This window comes from Bos indicus x Bos taurus, chromosome X (genome assembly GCF_003369695.1).
Source record: "Bos indicus x Bos taurus breed Angus x Brahman F1 hybrid chromosome X, Bos_hybrid_MaternalHap_v2.0, whole genome shotgun sequence".
In the NCBI taxonomy this organism is placed as follows: Eukaryota; Metazoa; Chordata; class Mammalia; order Artiodactyla; family Bovidae; genus Bos; species Bos indicus x Bos taurus.
The window spans coordinates 88,508,393-88,524,217 of NC_040105.1; the positions used below are offsets into that span (position 1 = coordinate 88,508,393).

Sequence of the window (15,825 nt, forward strand, 5' to 3'; positions counted from 1 at the left end):
TTGGAGACAGAGGTGGAGGAATGGAGACTAGGGGGCGGGCAGGAGGCAGGCAAGTAGGAGCTGGAGCTCAAGGGCATCTTGGTCTAGGGGGTTTGAGGAAGTCCAGTTCTCACTCCCATCCCAGGCCCATGGTCCTCAAAAGCATAGCACAGCTCAACCACTGTACCTTCTCCCTGTGTGGCTATGTGCCCCCCTCCTGAAGTGCCCTGGCACAACTCACTCCACATTCTTGAGCGAGATCTTCTGACTAGGTCGAGTAGCTGAGACAGTGATATAGATGTGGAGGGCAGCAAGGCCCAAAAGCATCTCCGGCTTGGGGTCCATTCCAAAGCGTTCTCGGATGACATCATTCCGACTCTGTGAGAGAGGGCAGTCCAAACCCATCAGTTAGAGATCTTTCAGCCACTGCACCACGGACTCCCTTACATCCCAGAAGAGAATCCTGGTGTCACTAAGAATCCCAGATCAAAGGGAAGAGGAAGGTTCTGCCCTTGGGGAAGAGATACTATTTGCTTCATTCAGCAGATAGTTGACTGCCCCCTTCTCAGTGCCAGGTACACACGATGGCAAGGCACAAACAGGTAGGATGTCTAGGGCACTACAGAAGTGAGACATGGCAATACTCCCCTTCTTTCCTCCTGTTCCAAGAGACCTTTCTGCCTTTTCTCTGGGGCCTATACTCACCACTGTTCACCCCCAGCCATCTGAGGCTCCTCTACCAGCTTAGATAAGAACAAAATAAGAGAGACACTGGGAGGGATTCTCTATAGGGCTCTGGCCCAGAAGCCCACAGTGAGAGATGGATGGCAGGCATGGGGCAGATATTCTTTTCCTTGGTGTCTGAAGATCAAAAGCAATAATGAGTCAGTCTTCCCTCAGTTCAGTTCAGTCGCTCAATTGTGTCCAACTCTTTGCGACCCCATGAATCACAGTACGCCAGGCCTCCCTGTCCATCACCAACTCCCGGAGTTCACCCAAACTCATGTCCATCGAGTCGGTGATGCCATCCAGCCATCTCATCCTCTGTCGTCCCCTTCTCCTCCTGCCCCCAATCCCTCCCAACATCAGAATCTTTTCCAATGAGTCAACTCTTCACATGAGGTGGCCAAAGTACTGGAGTTTCAGCTTTAGCATCATTCCTTCCAAAGAAATCCCAGGACTGATCTCCTTTAGAATGGACTGGTTGGATCTCCTTGCAGTCCAAGGGACTCTCGAGAGTCTTCTCCAATACCACAGTTCAAAAGCATCAATTCTTCAGTGCTCAGCTTTCTTCACAGTCCAACTCTTACATCCATATATGACCACTGGAAAAACCATAGCCTTGACTAGATGGACCTTTGTTGGCAAAGTAATGTCTCTGCTTTTTAATATGCTATCTAGGTTGGTCATAACTTTCCTTCCAAGGAGTAAGCATCTTTTAATTTCATGGCTGCAATCACCATGTACAGTGATTTTGGAGCCCCCAAAAATAAAGTCTGACACTGTTTCCACTGTTTCCCCATCTGTTTCCCATGAAGTGATGGGACCAGATGCCATGATCTTCCCTATGCTATCCTAAAAAGGATCTCCTGGAATTAATGGCCAAAGGTAAGAAAACCCTCAGACCCTGAAGGTCAGAATCCCAGCTATCAAGGATCAGCCTAGGTTAGACCAGTTGCCCATTGTGTTGAGGTGGAACCAGAATAAGCTGAGAGACTAGAGAGCCACAGTGGTATCACTACAGCAGAGGAGACAGTGTAAAAGGAATGCTTCATCAATGATCATCTATGTAGAAAATCCAACAGAATCAACAAAAAAATCTACTAGAAATAATGAGTTAACAAGGTTGCAGGATATAATCAATATTTCAGTATCAACATAATCAATATACAAAACCAACCATATTTCTACATGTTTGCGACCATCAGAACCTAAAATTGAAAATCAAAACCATTTCTAATAGCATCAAAAACATGAAATTATTAAGGACAATCTGTCAAAACATGTGAAAGACCTATACACTGAAAAGTACAAAAAACTGTTGATAAAAATTACAGAAGACCTTAAGAAATATAGAAATATACTGTCTTCATGGGTTGGAAGATTCAAACCAATGTATAGATTCAACACAATCTCGATCAGAAGCACAGCAGGTTTGGGATAGAAACTAACCATCTAATTCTAAAATTCACACACAAATGCAAAGGTCCTAGAATGGCCAAAACAGTTTTGAAAAAGAATAAATTTGGAGGACAAACACTACCTGATTTTAAGACTTGTTAAAAAGCTTCAGTAATCAATAAAAATAATAATAATCAATAAAAAGCCTCAGTAATCAAAAAAGTGTGATGGTGGCATAAAGACCGACAAGCAGCTCAACAGAATAGAATAGAGACTTCAGAAATGACCCACACATATACAGACAACTGATTTTTCACATAAGCACAAAGGCAACTAATGGGAAGAAAGGATGCTCTTTTTAATAAATGGTCTGGAACAACTGGATATCCATATGGAAAAAAGAAAGAAATCTGATCAATACTTTGTACCACATACTAAAGTTAACTCAAAATGGATCACAGATCTAAATGCAGAGCCTAAAATGATAATGCTTTTAGAAAAAAACAATAGCAAAATCTTTGTGAACTTGGGCTCGGCCAAGATTTCTTAAATATGACACCATAAGCACAATCCATAAAACAAATTGACAAATTGGACTTCATCAAAATTCAAACTTCTGCTCTGTGAAAGACACTGTTTAGAGATTAGGATGAAATAATTGCAAATAACACATCCAATAAACAACTTGTATCTAGAATACACAAATAACTCTCAAAACTTCCTAATAAGTAAACAAACAACCCCAACTTAAAAAGTGGGCAAAAGATTTGAACAGATACTTCACCAAAAATGATGCATGATGACAAAGAGGCACATGAAAAGGTGTTCAACATCATTAGTCATTAGGGAAATGCAAATGAAAACCAGAATGAGATACTTCTATACCCTATTAGAATGATGGAAATTTAAAAATACTGCCAAGTGCTGATGAGGGTGTAGAGAAACTGGGACTCTAGCACATGGCTGGTGTGAATGTAAAATGGCACAGCCACCTTGGAAAACAGTATTGGAATTTCTTCAAGAAATTAAGGAAAGATAGATCTACCATATGATCAGGTCATTCCATTCTTAGGTATTTACCCAAGAGAAAAGAAAGCATATATCATACAAAGACTTGTATATGAATGTTCATAGAACCTTTATTTGTAGTAGCCAAAACCAGACAACCCAAATATCCATCAGCAGATGGACTGGTAAACAAATTTTTGTATATCCATACCATAGAACAGTACTCAACAATAAAAAGGAATGAATTACTGATACACATAACAACATGAGTGGGCCTCAAAATCATGCTGAGTGAAAGAAGCAAGATCAAAATAAGGGTTTATACTGTATGATTTCGTGCCTATAAAATCTAGAAAATGCAAACTAATCTACAGTGACAGAAAGCATGTCAGTGGCTGCCTGGGGATAGGGGTACGAATTACAAAGGAGACTGAGGAGACTTTTGGGGGTGTTGGATGTGTTTAATATCTTGATTGCGGTGATGGCTTCAAGGATATAAACATATGTCAAAACTTACCAAATTGTCATTTTAAATATGTGCAGTTTGCTATGTGTCAATGAGACCTCACTAAAACTATCTTCAGTATAAAAGGAATATAGCTGAACACATCATCATAAAGGCGAAAGGCAAGGTGGACAAGGTCTTGTCACCAAATTCCAAAATATCTGAACCAAACATCCATCTCTGCGCCCAGCAAACATTCACTCATCCTTCAAGGCTAAGAACACGCATCTATCCCTTCCACTGTGAAGCCTTCACTATGCCTCACCCAGGAAGAGTTGGCAAATTGCTTCCTGAGCACCCCTACTGACATTGTAGCCTGCCATCCTCATAGTGCCTGTCACACTGTCTTGTATTTATTTGTGCACATATCTGTCTGAGCTCTAGCAATCTGCGACAGTTCTTTGATCATTGTGATTGCCAGCACCTAGCACAAGGCCTGGCCCAGAGTAAGTGCTTGGCAAATGTTTCTGGATGAACTGATTTGGGAACTGTCTCCTTACTGGAGCTTAGAACTGAGGAGTGGAACCTTCTGGTACCCAAATGCACTTGTTAAACCAGGGTATCCTGCGAAGATGCCAGAGTTACCAGGGTTGCTTCCTCCTGAATGTTGATGGGATCTGTCTAGACAAACAGACAAACAGACAAACAGACTGGCGCCCCAGACAGCCCAAGTTGCCAGGCCAACTAACTTGACCATGCCCTACCATGGTAGCCAAAAAGGAAAGAGCTACCTGAAGGTTGGAAAAATTTACATTGTGACAGCAGAGCAGCCTGCCTGCTTGTTTGTCCATTGGTCTGTTTGTCTGTGTACCCCAAAACCAGACTCTACCTGGATGTACAGGTACTCGAAAGCAGCAGGATCCCGACGCAGCAGCTCCACGGGGTCTTTGGGAAAGAAGCTTATCCGGAAGAGGCATTTCATTCCATGATAGTGTGTCCGCTGCACTACCTGAATCCCGGAAGTGAGAGGTGGGAGGAAAAGAGATCAGGAATCAATGGCTGGGGTGGCAGGAGTCTGCTCAGGGCCCCCCAAACAGAGCTAGCTGCTATTTCCTACTCTGTCTTCTGCCTGGCTGATTCCAATTACCCTCGGGGAAAGTGATGAGGAGCTGAGTCTTTTTTGCTCTTCTGACCCAAAGTGATTAGAATTTTTCAAACCACTGATCCATGACTTGGTCTTTATCAACAACCCAAGGCCCAGGACACAAGGTAGGAAGAAAGAGCTCCCGGCAACTTCTCTGACTCTTCTTGCTGTGGGGCCTTTGCCTTGCAGAGGGGCTCAGCCTCTGGCAGAGGAAGTTGCTGATGAGCAACCAAATCAAAGAGTTAAAATCCTATTTGGAGGTGTAGCTGAAACAAGCCAGCAATATGCCAGTAACTGCTGAAGCTGGGATGGGTAATGAGGGTTCATTATCCAATTCCTTCTACTTTGGTGTATGTTTGAGATTTTTTAAATTATAAATTTATTTATTTTATTTGGAGGCTAATTACTTTACAATATTGTATTGGTTTTGCCATACATCAACATGAATCCGTAATAAAAATGCTTAAAAATCCCATTTGGAACAAGAGATCAGTTGGATCCATAAGCTCCCCTGATGGGCAGGGAGGTGATTAGGCCTCCATCCAGGCAGGCCATCCACCTTTTTTCCTTCATAGATGGGAACCTAAGTCTCTGGACTACATTTGGCTGAGAACTACCCTTGAAGAATTCCTCTCTCTTAAATCCTTTCATTTTGGTGTGTCTCATTTCAGCTTTTGCTTTGCTTCCTTTAGACATTTCTTTCTGGCCGTCCCTCTCCAACTCCTTCTCTCCCTCTCTGAGAATGTTCTTTTTTTAAAGCAAATGAGAGATTCTTTCTTTCTTTGGCCATGCCATGTGGCATGTGGGATCTTAGTTCCCTGACTAAGGACCAAACCTGTGTCCCCCTGCATTGGGAGAACAGACTCTTAACCACTGGACCTCCAGGGAAGTCTGCACTGCCTGGGAATACTGATTGGCCCTGGTTGCCTGTCTTCCTCTTCGTGGTGAATCACCATTAGTGAAACGTTATCCAGCAATCCTAGATTTCACTGGCTTTTTTCCATAGGCGGGGAAGATAAGACACTTCCCCTACTCCACTGTGGAACCTGACATGGCTGTCACATGGGTGACACGGGTGACACACTGTCCATTCTCGGCTTCACTCAGCCCCTCCTCAGTCCACGTGTCAGCCTCGGGGGTTTCACTAGACTCCACTCGCCAACTCCTCCATATTACAGCGCTAATCTGAAGGTTGAGTGTCCTCTCAGAGGCAGAAACGTCTAGCAGGCAGGGACTCCATGAGATGGTGGAGTTGACACTGCTCTTCAACTCAGCCTTCCACACAATGAATTGCCACTCCACGCCTTCCCTAACTAGTGACCACCAAGACTAACAACCGTCATGCCTTTTTTAGGTTACAAGAGACATTTTAAAGAATTTATTTATTTATTTTGGCTGAGCTGAGTGGCTTGTGGGATCTTAGTTCCCCAAGCAGGGATTGAACGTGGGCCCTCAGCACGGAAAACATAGGGAGTCCTAACCACTGGACCACCAGGGAATTCCCAAGAGACATTTTCTTTAAAACTTTTTTGGGATATGGACCATTTTTAAAGTCTCTATTGAATTTGTTACAATGTTGCTTCTATTATGTTCTGTTTTTAATTTTTTTTTTTGGTCATGAGGCATGTGGGATCTTAGCTCCCTGACCAGGGATCAAACCCACACCCCCTATATTGGAAGGTAAAGTCTTAACCACCAGACTTCCAGGAAAGTCCCTCAAGGGACATTTTTAAAGGCCTCTGTGGGTGGTTGGGACAGATCTTGATTGAGAACTGGGACTTCTAGGAGCTGGCTGAGCAAGTCATGATGAATTTTCCAGTAAGAGATTGCCTGGTGGCCTCTTGTCTACTAGAGGCCACTTGCAAAGGTATGAAGCTGTGACAGAGGAATTACTTACATAAGCCAGGGGCTGCTTGTCCTGGAGAAGCAGGAACTTTTGGTTCTGTTCTGGTCCGGCATACTCAAGGACAAGAGCAAAGTGCTCAATGTACCTCAGGGAAAGCCGGTCCTGTAATGTCACCATCACATCCTATAAAGACAAAGGAGCCTTGAGAGAGAGAGATCCCTTCCAGCTCTAAGATACTTTCTGTACCCAACATGGCAGAAGGGGACTGAACATCAAGAGAGTCCTGGGGAGAAGGCTGAGGGTGGGAAAGTGGGTCAGACAGAGCCACTGGCCTTCAGGGTGGCCCAGGCACAGGGCTCCAGGACGAGGAGAGTGACCTAGGAGTGTTGTTCAGAGGCCTAGGCCCTGGAGAACACAGAAGGGGTGAAGGGAGGTCTTCCTAAACTTGGTTGGTCCATGTAGATGGCAAAAGAAGGTCATGGCCCTTCCTCCCCCTCCCCCCTCTCCATTCAACCAATGATCTCCTGAGCCTGTCCTTAGTGCCATGTGTGGTGTGGGTTCTTCCCTCAGCTTCTCACGTAAATGAGGATGTTCCCTCTGGTTTGTCCAGCAACTCTTTACTTAGGAATCAACAAAAGCCAAGGCCACAATTACATGATTTCAAGGGTACATGATTTCTGGATTCATAATCTAAATTGAATGACTTGCAGTTACTGGCAAAATATTCATCTTTGTCACTGGCTTTTAGAGATGATCAATTTACCAACTTGAAAAATGTGTCCATGCAGAGGAACAACATCACATGTTCTATGTACAGTCAGGAATCTGATGACTTCCAAGCTCCGTCTGCTCTGCTGCCTGCCTTTTAATATTAGGGTGTCTGGAACAGATCTGTGGGGGCTGCCCACATGTCAGTTCTGAGACTTCCCATCTACCTGCTGTGACTTTGGCATACACCGACCTCTAACACGTGTGTTTTAGAGTCAGCGTGGCTCAAGCCTCCAAGGGCCAGAGAGAAGCAGACTTGGGAATGCAAAGCTCCCTTCTAGCCAGGGTTGCCAAACAAGCCCCTCAGTGAACACTGAAAGCCGATTTGCTATTCAAATGCCAGGCTGGAAACTGGCGGGTACTTGAGAGTATCTCTTTGTATTATGCAAGTAGTCACAGAGGCCCCAGTGTTGCTGGAGTGCTGGCACAGACAAATGAGGTTGTCTTTGCCTTTCAACTGCAGTGGGACTGTGGGTGGCCAAGCTGGTGATTGCCAAATTGTATTACAAGTGTAATGGCCCCCGTGCCAGGCTGTCAATTCACCCAGGTACCTCTCCAGGACAAGTGGCTTGGCAACCTGTCCAAGTTCCAATGAAGCAGCCAGTGCACCCTGAAGTCAGGGTATGGTCACCAACCAGGGGCTGCCATTGTTTTGGAAAGCTGGGGCTACCTGGAAGCACCAATGGTGGTGACATTGTGAGGGGAGAGAATGCTTAGAGAAGCTACTCAGGCAAAAGAGAGTGGTAAATGCTCCAGTGTGGGAACAGATCAACATGGCCATACCAGTCCATGATGTAACACACAGGAAGATTCTGACACACCCATACCCACTTCTTGGACTTGGACTTGGGAGGGCACTTGGACATCACTGGGTGGCTTAGTTTTAATGTCTGTCCCATAGACGGAAGCCTTCAACAGTCAAGAGACCACCTCAGGACAGCTTTGGGAGTGTGTTTTAGTCCTAGGTTCCCTGGGGAATCCACCCAGGCCTAAGCCTTCCAAAGAAACTCTCGGTTCAACCAACACAGGTTAAATAAAGCCTAGAGTTTTGCAACTTGGCTGCTACTAGCACTTTGGACAGGACAATTCTTCATCATTTGGGGACTATTCCATTTCTTGTGGGACACTTGGCATCTCTGACCCTGAGACACTAAATGCCAGTAGCACGCCAAACCATGGGGATGACCCCACATACACTCAGACATTCCCAAAAACTACCTGGGAGGGGGCAACGCTGACCCAGGCTGAGAATCGCTGGCAAAGTCAATTCTGAACACCTGGTAACTCCTCTTAGGGAAAGTTTCCTGGCCCACAGCTTGCTTTAGTACAGGGTTGTATTGGTCCCAGCAGGGGTACCCCAGGAGAGCCCTGGGCCAAGTGGGTTTTCTGGGCAGGTGCTGTAGCTGCCTGGCAGTCTTGTTGTTCAGTCACTAAGTCGTATCCGACTCTTGTGACTCCGTGGACTGCAGCCTGCCAGGCTCTGGGAAGCATTAACTGCATGGAAACATTCACTCTGAGGATGGCATTCTCTTTCTGGAGAGAATCCAGAAGGAGCAGGAACAGATATTTCTGTCCCAGAGCAGAGTAGATCCAGGTGGTTAATGGTACATACTTCTCATCCTCAGGACTAAGGGAATTGCTACAACTTCCAGATGCCTGCTGCTGCTGCTGCTGCTAAGTCGCTTCAGTCATGTCCAACTCTGTGCGACCCCATAGACTGCAGCCCACCAGGCTCCCCCGTCCCTGGGATTCTCCAGGCAAGAACACTGGAGTGGGTTGCCATTTCCTTCTCCAATGCATAAAAGTGAAAAGGGAAAGTGAAGTCACTCGGTCGTGTCTGACTCTTAGCGACCCCATGGACTGCAGCCTACCAGGCTCCTCCGCCCATGGGATTTTCCAGGCAAGAGTACTGGAGTGGGGTGCCATTGCCTTCTCCCCAAATGCCTGGCTGAGTTGTTAAGAATCAGAGCTCTTTAGTTGCTCTTCTTGTGAAAGGACTGGCCAAAGGGACTGTTGGTGGACTTTTTTCAATCTTGTTCAGTGCTTAAGAGCTGGTTGTTATTTAAAAAGCAAGGCATGGCTAAGCTAATCTCCTGAGAGATCATTTGTTGATTTCTGTGTGTAAACTTGCATAGGTGTTATTGTAGCAATACAAATCACTTTTGCTTTATAAATGGTTTAATGATCATCACACTCCTTAGCTCCTAAAAGTCATGAAGGATGCAAGGTAACATGACACAAAGCAGTTTGTTAACAGATGTGTGCACACATGCATGCCTACCCACATGCATGCACATGTACATGAATGCACACACACACACATTTACAATCACTAGCACACAGTTGGGCAGGCAACTTTCCCCCCACTACAGTCATCCAATGACTGTACATTTTTACAACCAGGTACTTCCAGGAGCAGGAGGTCAAAGACCAAGAGCACCTTGCTCTGGCAGTGAGCAGCCCTGTGCAGACTCAGAGGAACTCTGAGACCAGTGGCTGTGTGTGCTCCAGAGAGTACAGTACCGACCCGCAAGAGGAGATTTTGTGGGTACCTTAACAGTAGTCCGGCCATCAAACGTGAATGACTTGATCTGCCCATTTTCTAAGAAAACCTTCAGGACATTGGGGATGAGGAGGAGAGCTTCTTTCTTCATCATTTTCTGTGAAAGGACAAGGAGGGGGCTCATTTAGAAGGAGGAGGGAAGCAGAAAGGAAGAGAGAGGAGTGAGTGAAGGAGAGGGAGCCAAAGGTATGGAAGGACAGAGACAGAAGAAAGAACTGATCAAAGATAACATTACACAGAGACCAAAAGCAAATTCTCCAAGAAGACAATGGGCCATATCCAAAGCTCACCCTTCATTTGATGTCACAGCACACCCACGGTCTACTGTGGCTCAAAGCTCCACAGCTCAGAGGGGGCTTGGCCAATAGAGACCACCACACCCTGAAGGGCTGATGGGAGGTCTTAGGAGCCCACCTCACTCACCAGCTCCTATCTCCTGCCTCCTTCCTTTCCACCGGGCCCCTCACACATTGAGATCACTTCCACGCCTTTGCCCTGCCAGTCTCCCTCCGTCCAAGCATCTTAGGTCTTCTCTGACCTAGTCCATGCCTACTTCTCCAGTCATGTCTTATCATTCCTGGTACCCACACTGTTCTTTCATACCTGTATACCTCTAGCAACTCATCATTTGAGGACTGCCTCACTCCCCAAAGGACATTTAGCATCTCTGACTCTGAGACACTAAATGCAATAACAAGCCAAATCATTGGGATGACCCCAAACACCCTCCAGATATTCCCAAAAGCTCTCTGAGAGTGGGCAGTACTGACCCTGATTGAGAACCACTTGCAAAGCCCAGTTCTGAACACCTGACAACTCCTTAAAGCTTTCCTGGCTTAGGCATTTCTGTATTTATAGAGTGGTTCATGTTAGGCTCTTGATAAACCTTTATTAAATAAAGACTGTTTCCTCTGCCTCCCTCTTTTGATACCTGGAAAACTTCTACTCATCCTTCAAAACCCAGCTTAAATATGAATTCTGTAAAGCCTGTCTAATATCATTAGGTACTTGAACCTGGTGTTCCCACATTGTTCTTTTAGCAACTTATACACACCTATCAGTTGTTGTCGTTCAGTCGCTAAGTCATGTCCAACTCTTTGCCACCCCATGGACTACAGCATGCCAGACCTCCTTGTCCTTCACACACCTCTCTAAGTGCTCTTAAATATTTAAGTATTTCCTTATGCATTCATTTTTAAAAATTTTTTTTAATCTTTTGGCCACACTGTGTGGCATGTGGGATCTTAGTTCCCTGACTAGGGATTGAAACCACATCCCCTGCATTGGCAGCATGGAGTCTTAACCACTAGACTGCCAGGGAAGTCCCAGTGCTCTTTTTGAAGAATGTGTGTCTTTTGTAACCGAACAGTTAACTCAGCACTGGGACTATGTCCTATTCAATCTTTGTGGCCCTGACATTGAGCAGAGTTCCCAGCGCACAGATGGTGCTCAATAAATGGCTGCTGAACATATGAGCAGGAGGTGCTTACTATGTGCTTGCTTGATTAGACTCATTACGGAAATCCAACCATTTCCTTGGGCCAACATCATCAGTTCTAGAGGACCTGAAAAGCTGCCTCAGACGTGCAGTGTCCTGAATTCTCTGAGCCTCTGCTACACACTCAGCACTATACTAAGCCTCATGAGGGTACAGCAAAAGCAGAGGACCAGGGTCTAGCCTTATACTGTTTTTAAAAACATTATTTATTTATGGCTGTGCTGGGTTTTTGTTGCTGCAAGCAGCCTTTCTCTAGCTGCTGGTGAGCAGGGGCTATTCTCTCGTTGCAGAGCATGGGCTCAGTAGTGGTGGTGCATGGGCTTAGTTGCTCCGTGGGATGTAGGATCTTCCCTGACTGGGATTGAACCTGTGACCCCTGCACTGGCAAGTGGATTCTTAACCACTAGACCACTAGGGAACTCCAAGCCTTACACTCTTACAGTGACGTGGCACACACATGATCCACTAGAGAACAATAAAACCAAAACAAACCAAAAGGTATAAGTTAAGGTCTCCTAGATGGCGTGAATTGGATTTTGATTGTAAAGGAGATGGCAGGCGTGGACTATCAGAGAGGCCAGACAAGAACAGTCCAGATCTAGGGACTGTCATGGACAAGTACAAAAACATAAAGCAAGTCCTCTTGGGTCGGGATGTGGTAAGAGGAGGGGGTGGTGCTGTTGTGACATCAGGTCATTTCCTGATGGAGTCAAGCCACATCGGGGAGTGATGGGATCTAAAGTTAGAAAAGTGACTCCCTGGTTCTCTCCCTGATCCCAAGATGCTTCACTCCCACCAAGCCCAGAGGCCCCAGATTCCCAGGCTGATGACGCTCTGTGGTGGCAGGTTTTATTTAGCACACTGGGTTGGACTCAGATAATTACTTAATTGATTTTGCTTAAAAATAGAGTTGGCAAGGAATGCCCATAGGATTTATTTTTGCTCTTGTTGCTTAATAAAGTCTGGAACAACAAGAGAAAGGGATTCTGGAGTCACCTGGGCCTGGACACCCCGCCCCACCCCCAACCCTGGACCTAAACAATGGGGAGGCTGCTATGGTCCACGCTGGTGGCAGCGGTGGTCGGGGGGGGGGAGTGTTGTGACATCAGGTCATTTCCTGAGCACAGCTAGGGTAGGAAGGTTGATGTCTCGGTCTCTCCCAAACAAGAGCCTGCCACCACCTCTGGTTTACCTGACCAGGAGCAACAGAGTAACCTGGGGTGGGTTCTAGCCACTCTGCGGCATTTATGTCTAGATTGGTCTGGAGTGGGGGCTTGCTTCTGCCTGTGGCTAGATGTGACATATGGAGAGGCGAGTCATGGTAGAGGGGAGAACACAAGGGAGAGGAAGAAAGGGGAGAAAAAAGGGGGGAAAGAATGGAAGGGGGAGGAGGGATAGGATTCTTCACTGGGTGACCAGGCCTTGGTGGGTTTTTCTGTGATGTTGATAGCTCAGTTGGTAAAGAATCTGCCTGCAATGCAGGAGACCCCAGGTTGATTTCTGGGTTGGGAAGATCTGCTGGAGAAGGGATAGGCTACCCACTCCAGTATTCTTGGGCTTCCCTTGTGGCTCAGCTGGTAAAGAATCCACCTGCAATGTGGGAGACCTGGGTTCAATCCCTGGGTTGGGAAGATCCCCTGGAGAAGGGAAAGGCTACCCACTCTAGTATTCTGGCCTGGAGAATTCCATGGACTATATAGTCCATAGGGTTGCAAAGAGTTAGACATGACTGAGCAACTTTCACTTCACTGAGATGGGAGAAGCTGCACCTGTCTATTGTGTGTGCTAAGTCTCTTCAGTCCTGTCTGATTCTTTGCGACCCTATGGACTGTAGCCCGCCAGGATCCTCTGTCCATGGGATTCTCCAGGCAAGAAAACTGGAGTGTGTAGCCATGCCCTATCCTTCAGGAGATCTTCCCAACCCAGGGATCAAACCATCTGTCTTATGTCTCCGGCACTGGCAGGTGGGCTCTTTACCACTAGCGCCACCTAGACCCTCCAAATTCAGGTCTCATTTCCTTTGGGTGTTCAGGGCTCAGGACACAAATGTACCCTTAGTGACTTGTACCTCAGCTGACACACAAGGACTCCACACAGCTCCCTTTCCTCTCTGTGGCCCCTGCTTTTCCTCAACCTCTTCTGCTGAGACTGACATGAAGCCCAGCCACCAATTATTCAGTTGGCTTAGCCAGTGGGGCCCAGTTGTCCCTTGGGCCTCACAGTCTTCCTCAAACGGGGAGGGAGGAGGGCCTTGGCAGAGTTTGGGGATAAGGGTCAGGGAAATTGAGTCGTAAGACATCTCTGACCTCTATCCATACCATCCTCTGGGTGGTTCTGCCTCAAAGAACTAGAGGGGTGCTGGTGCCCCACTGATTCTCCACTCAGGCTGGGCCTCCTACCTTGTCTCAGCTGCAGCTGTGCTTCACTACAGAAATGCCATGGGCCTCCCGAGAGCCCAGTCCATGACAGCCTGTGAAAGCACACAGCACCTGTTAGCGCTGCTGGCCTCCTCCCACCCACCCCCATGGGATATCACCAACTTCTGCCAACTCCTAGAGGACGTGAAGTTATCATCCATGGCCACCTAATACACATCTTTGTGTGTTCTACCCGCCTCTTCTCATTTGCTTATCTGAAGCAGACAGCTCAGTTCATGTTAACCCCACAAGGCAGTAATAAAGACAGTGGGCTGGCCATGACCCCTCCAGACTGGCTGCTGCATGACATGGGTGGTCAAACACCACCTGCTCCTCAAAACCCTACCACCCAGGGGTGGATTCTATACTGTCTCAATCTGAGTTGCCTGTCCTCCCAACATCACTGAGAGGAATCCAGAGGCAGGGAACAGGTATCTGTTTTGCATCCCTTGTAGTGCTGGGAACACAGCAGGCATCTAGTATTAATAAAAGTTCTGTGACTTAATGAGAGTCTATATCATTTCCCCTAGGCTGCTTCGCCCTTCACTGCCCAGTCTTCTCCAAATGAGACCTGGAGTTGCAGGATCACTTCAACGTGCCGAGGGCTCAATTTCGCCGCATTTACAGAAAACCACTACTTCCTTCCTGTTTCTATCAAGTAGCCAAATGTTTATGGAGCACTTGTTCCGAGTACTGTGCTAGAGGTGAAAATTTCTTGAAGTACCATGAAGATTCTGAGTGAATTGATACATATTCCTTCTCCCCATGATGCCCAGGGCTTCTCTGGATGCCACACACCCCTCACTCGCTCCCCACCCAGAGCCCCAAGGTCCCTCCTCTGACCCCTTCATAATGCTGTCCACTTTGAGGAGCAGCAGATGAGCAACTGGCCCAGAGGGATACTTCGACAGCCTGGCTGACTCTGGCCAAGGGCTGAGGGGAGGAGGTGAAAGCTCACTTACTGCATCTGTTTCTCCAACTGCCACCTGCTCGGAAAATCGGACCTTCACAGGATTGGATCTCAGCTTGGCCTTCTTTGCCGCACTAATGAAGGCAGATTTGGGGGACTGGAAAAAACAGAGAGGGCTCATGAGTTCACCATACTTGGAGAAAACCTGACATCTGCTGCATGGAGTTAAGACGTCTCAGTTCGGGTACCCCCTTTTGCCTTGTGGATCAATAAGCCAATAAATAAGTATTGATTCCCTACTAGGTGCAAGACAATGTGCTAAGTGCTTCCTTAGATGATTGGTATGTTCTGAGTAAGCTGGGCATGAATCGAATTTGAGTAAATTGAATCCCATTATTAATGCTCTAGGCCTACGGGAGTTTGCAAAAATTCTTTGTAATAACGTACACTGAAATTTTATATATTTGGTTTCCTTAATGTGAGATATACCTAAATGGTGATTTTTATTACATCTGAATATGAACATTGCAAAGGATTTAAGGAAATAATCTTATTCATTTCAAAGATATGTCCTGCCCCTAGGAAGGAGGTTCATAGAAAATATTATTTTAGATGCAGAAGAAAGGAGGCTTAGCATGCCAAAATGATTTATCCACAGTTTCTACACTATTTGACAGAAGAGACATTAGCGATTTTACCCAGGTGTCCTGGCTTCCAAGTTCTAGGCTTTCTACTACTTTGTTCATCCAACTCTGTAAGACACACTCAAACAATCAGCTAGGGTCTCTCGTTTTTGAAAACTCCCACAAATTCAGCAGGATGCATGGTTAGCAAATGCTGGAAACTGAGTCTTTCCTGGGTGCACTGTGGATTTGAGAAAATGCAGGAGTCCTAGTGAGGGGCACCCTCATGTCTCTGGGGCATTTATTCATTCGTGTAACAAATTTTGGGAGGGCCCACTCTGTGCCAAGCACTGTTCTACATGACGAGGATCTAGCAGTGAATAAGATGGACAAAACTCTGGCTTCAAGGAGTGCCTATCCTAGCAGGGACAGACAGACAGATAAGAAATACTGAAACACCTCTTAGGAGGCAAATAAGGGCTATGAGAACAAATTGAGCAGAC

At 46.3% G+C, this 15,825-nt stretch overlaps 1 protein-coding gene across 6 annotated transcripts in view; it reads right to left on the reverse strand.

The window, feature by feature from the left end:
* FRMPD3 (FERM and PDZ domain containing 3) overlaps positions 1-15,825 on the reverse strand; it is a 69,091-nt gene that overhangs the window by 36,032 nt on the left and 17,234 nt on the right. For 4 of the 6 annotated variants that reach the window (XM_027534484.1, XM_027534478.1, XM_027534481.1 and 1 more), the window contains 5 exons: positions 14,752-14,856; positions 9,864-9,971; positions 6,595-6,726; positions 4,443-4,562; positions 221-357 (listed from right to left, as the gene is read on the reverse strand). In XM_027534484.1, coding sequence (XP_027390285.1) covers positions 221-357; positions 4,443-4,562; positions 6,595-6,726; positions 9,864-9,971; positions 14,752-14,856 — 602 coding nt within the window. Of the gene's footprint in view, positions 1-220; positions 358-4,442; positions 4,563-6,594; positions 6,727-9,863; positions 9,972-13,771; positions 13,843-14,751; positions 14,857-15,825 lie in introns of those variants that run through there. The other 2 variants (XM_027534482.1, XM_027534479.1) reach the window with 2 other exon arrangements.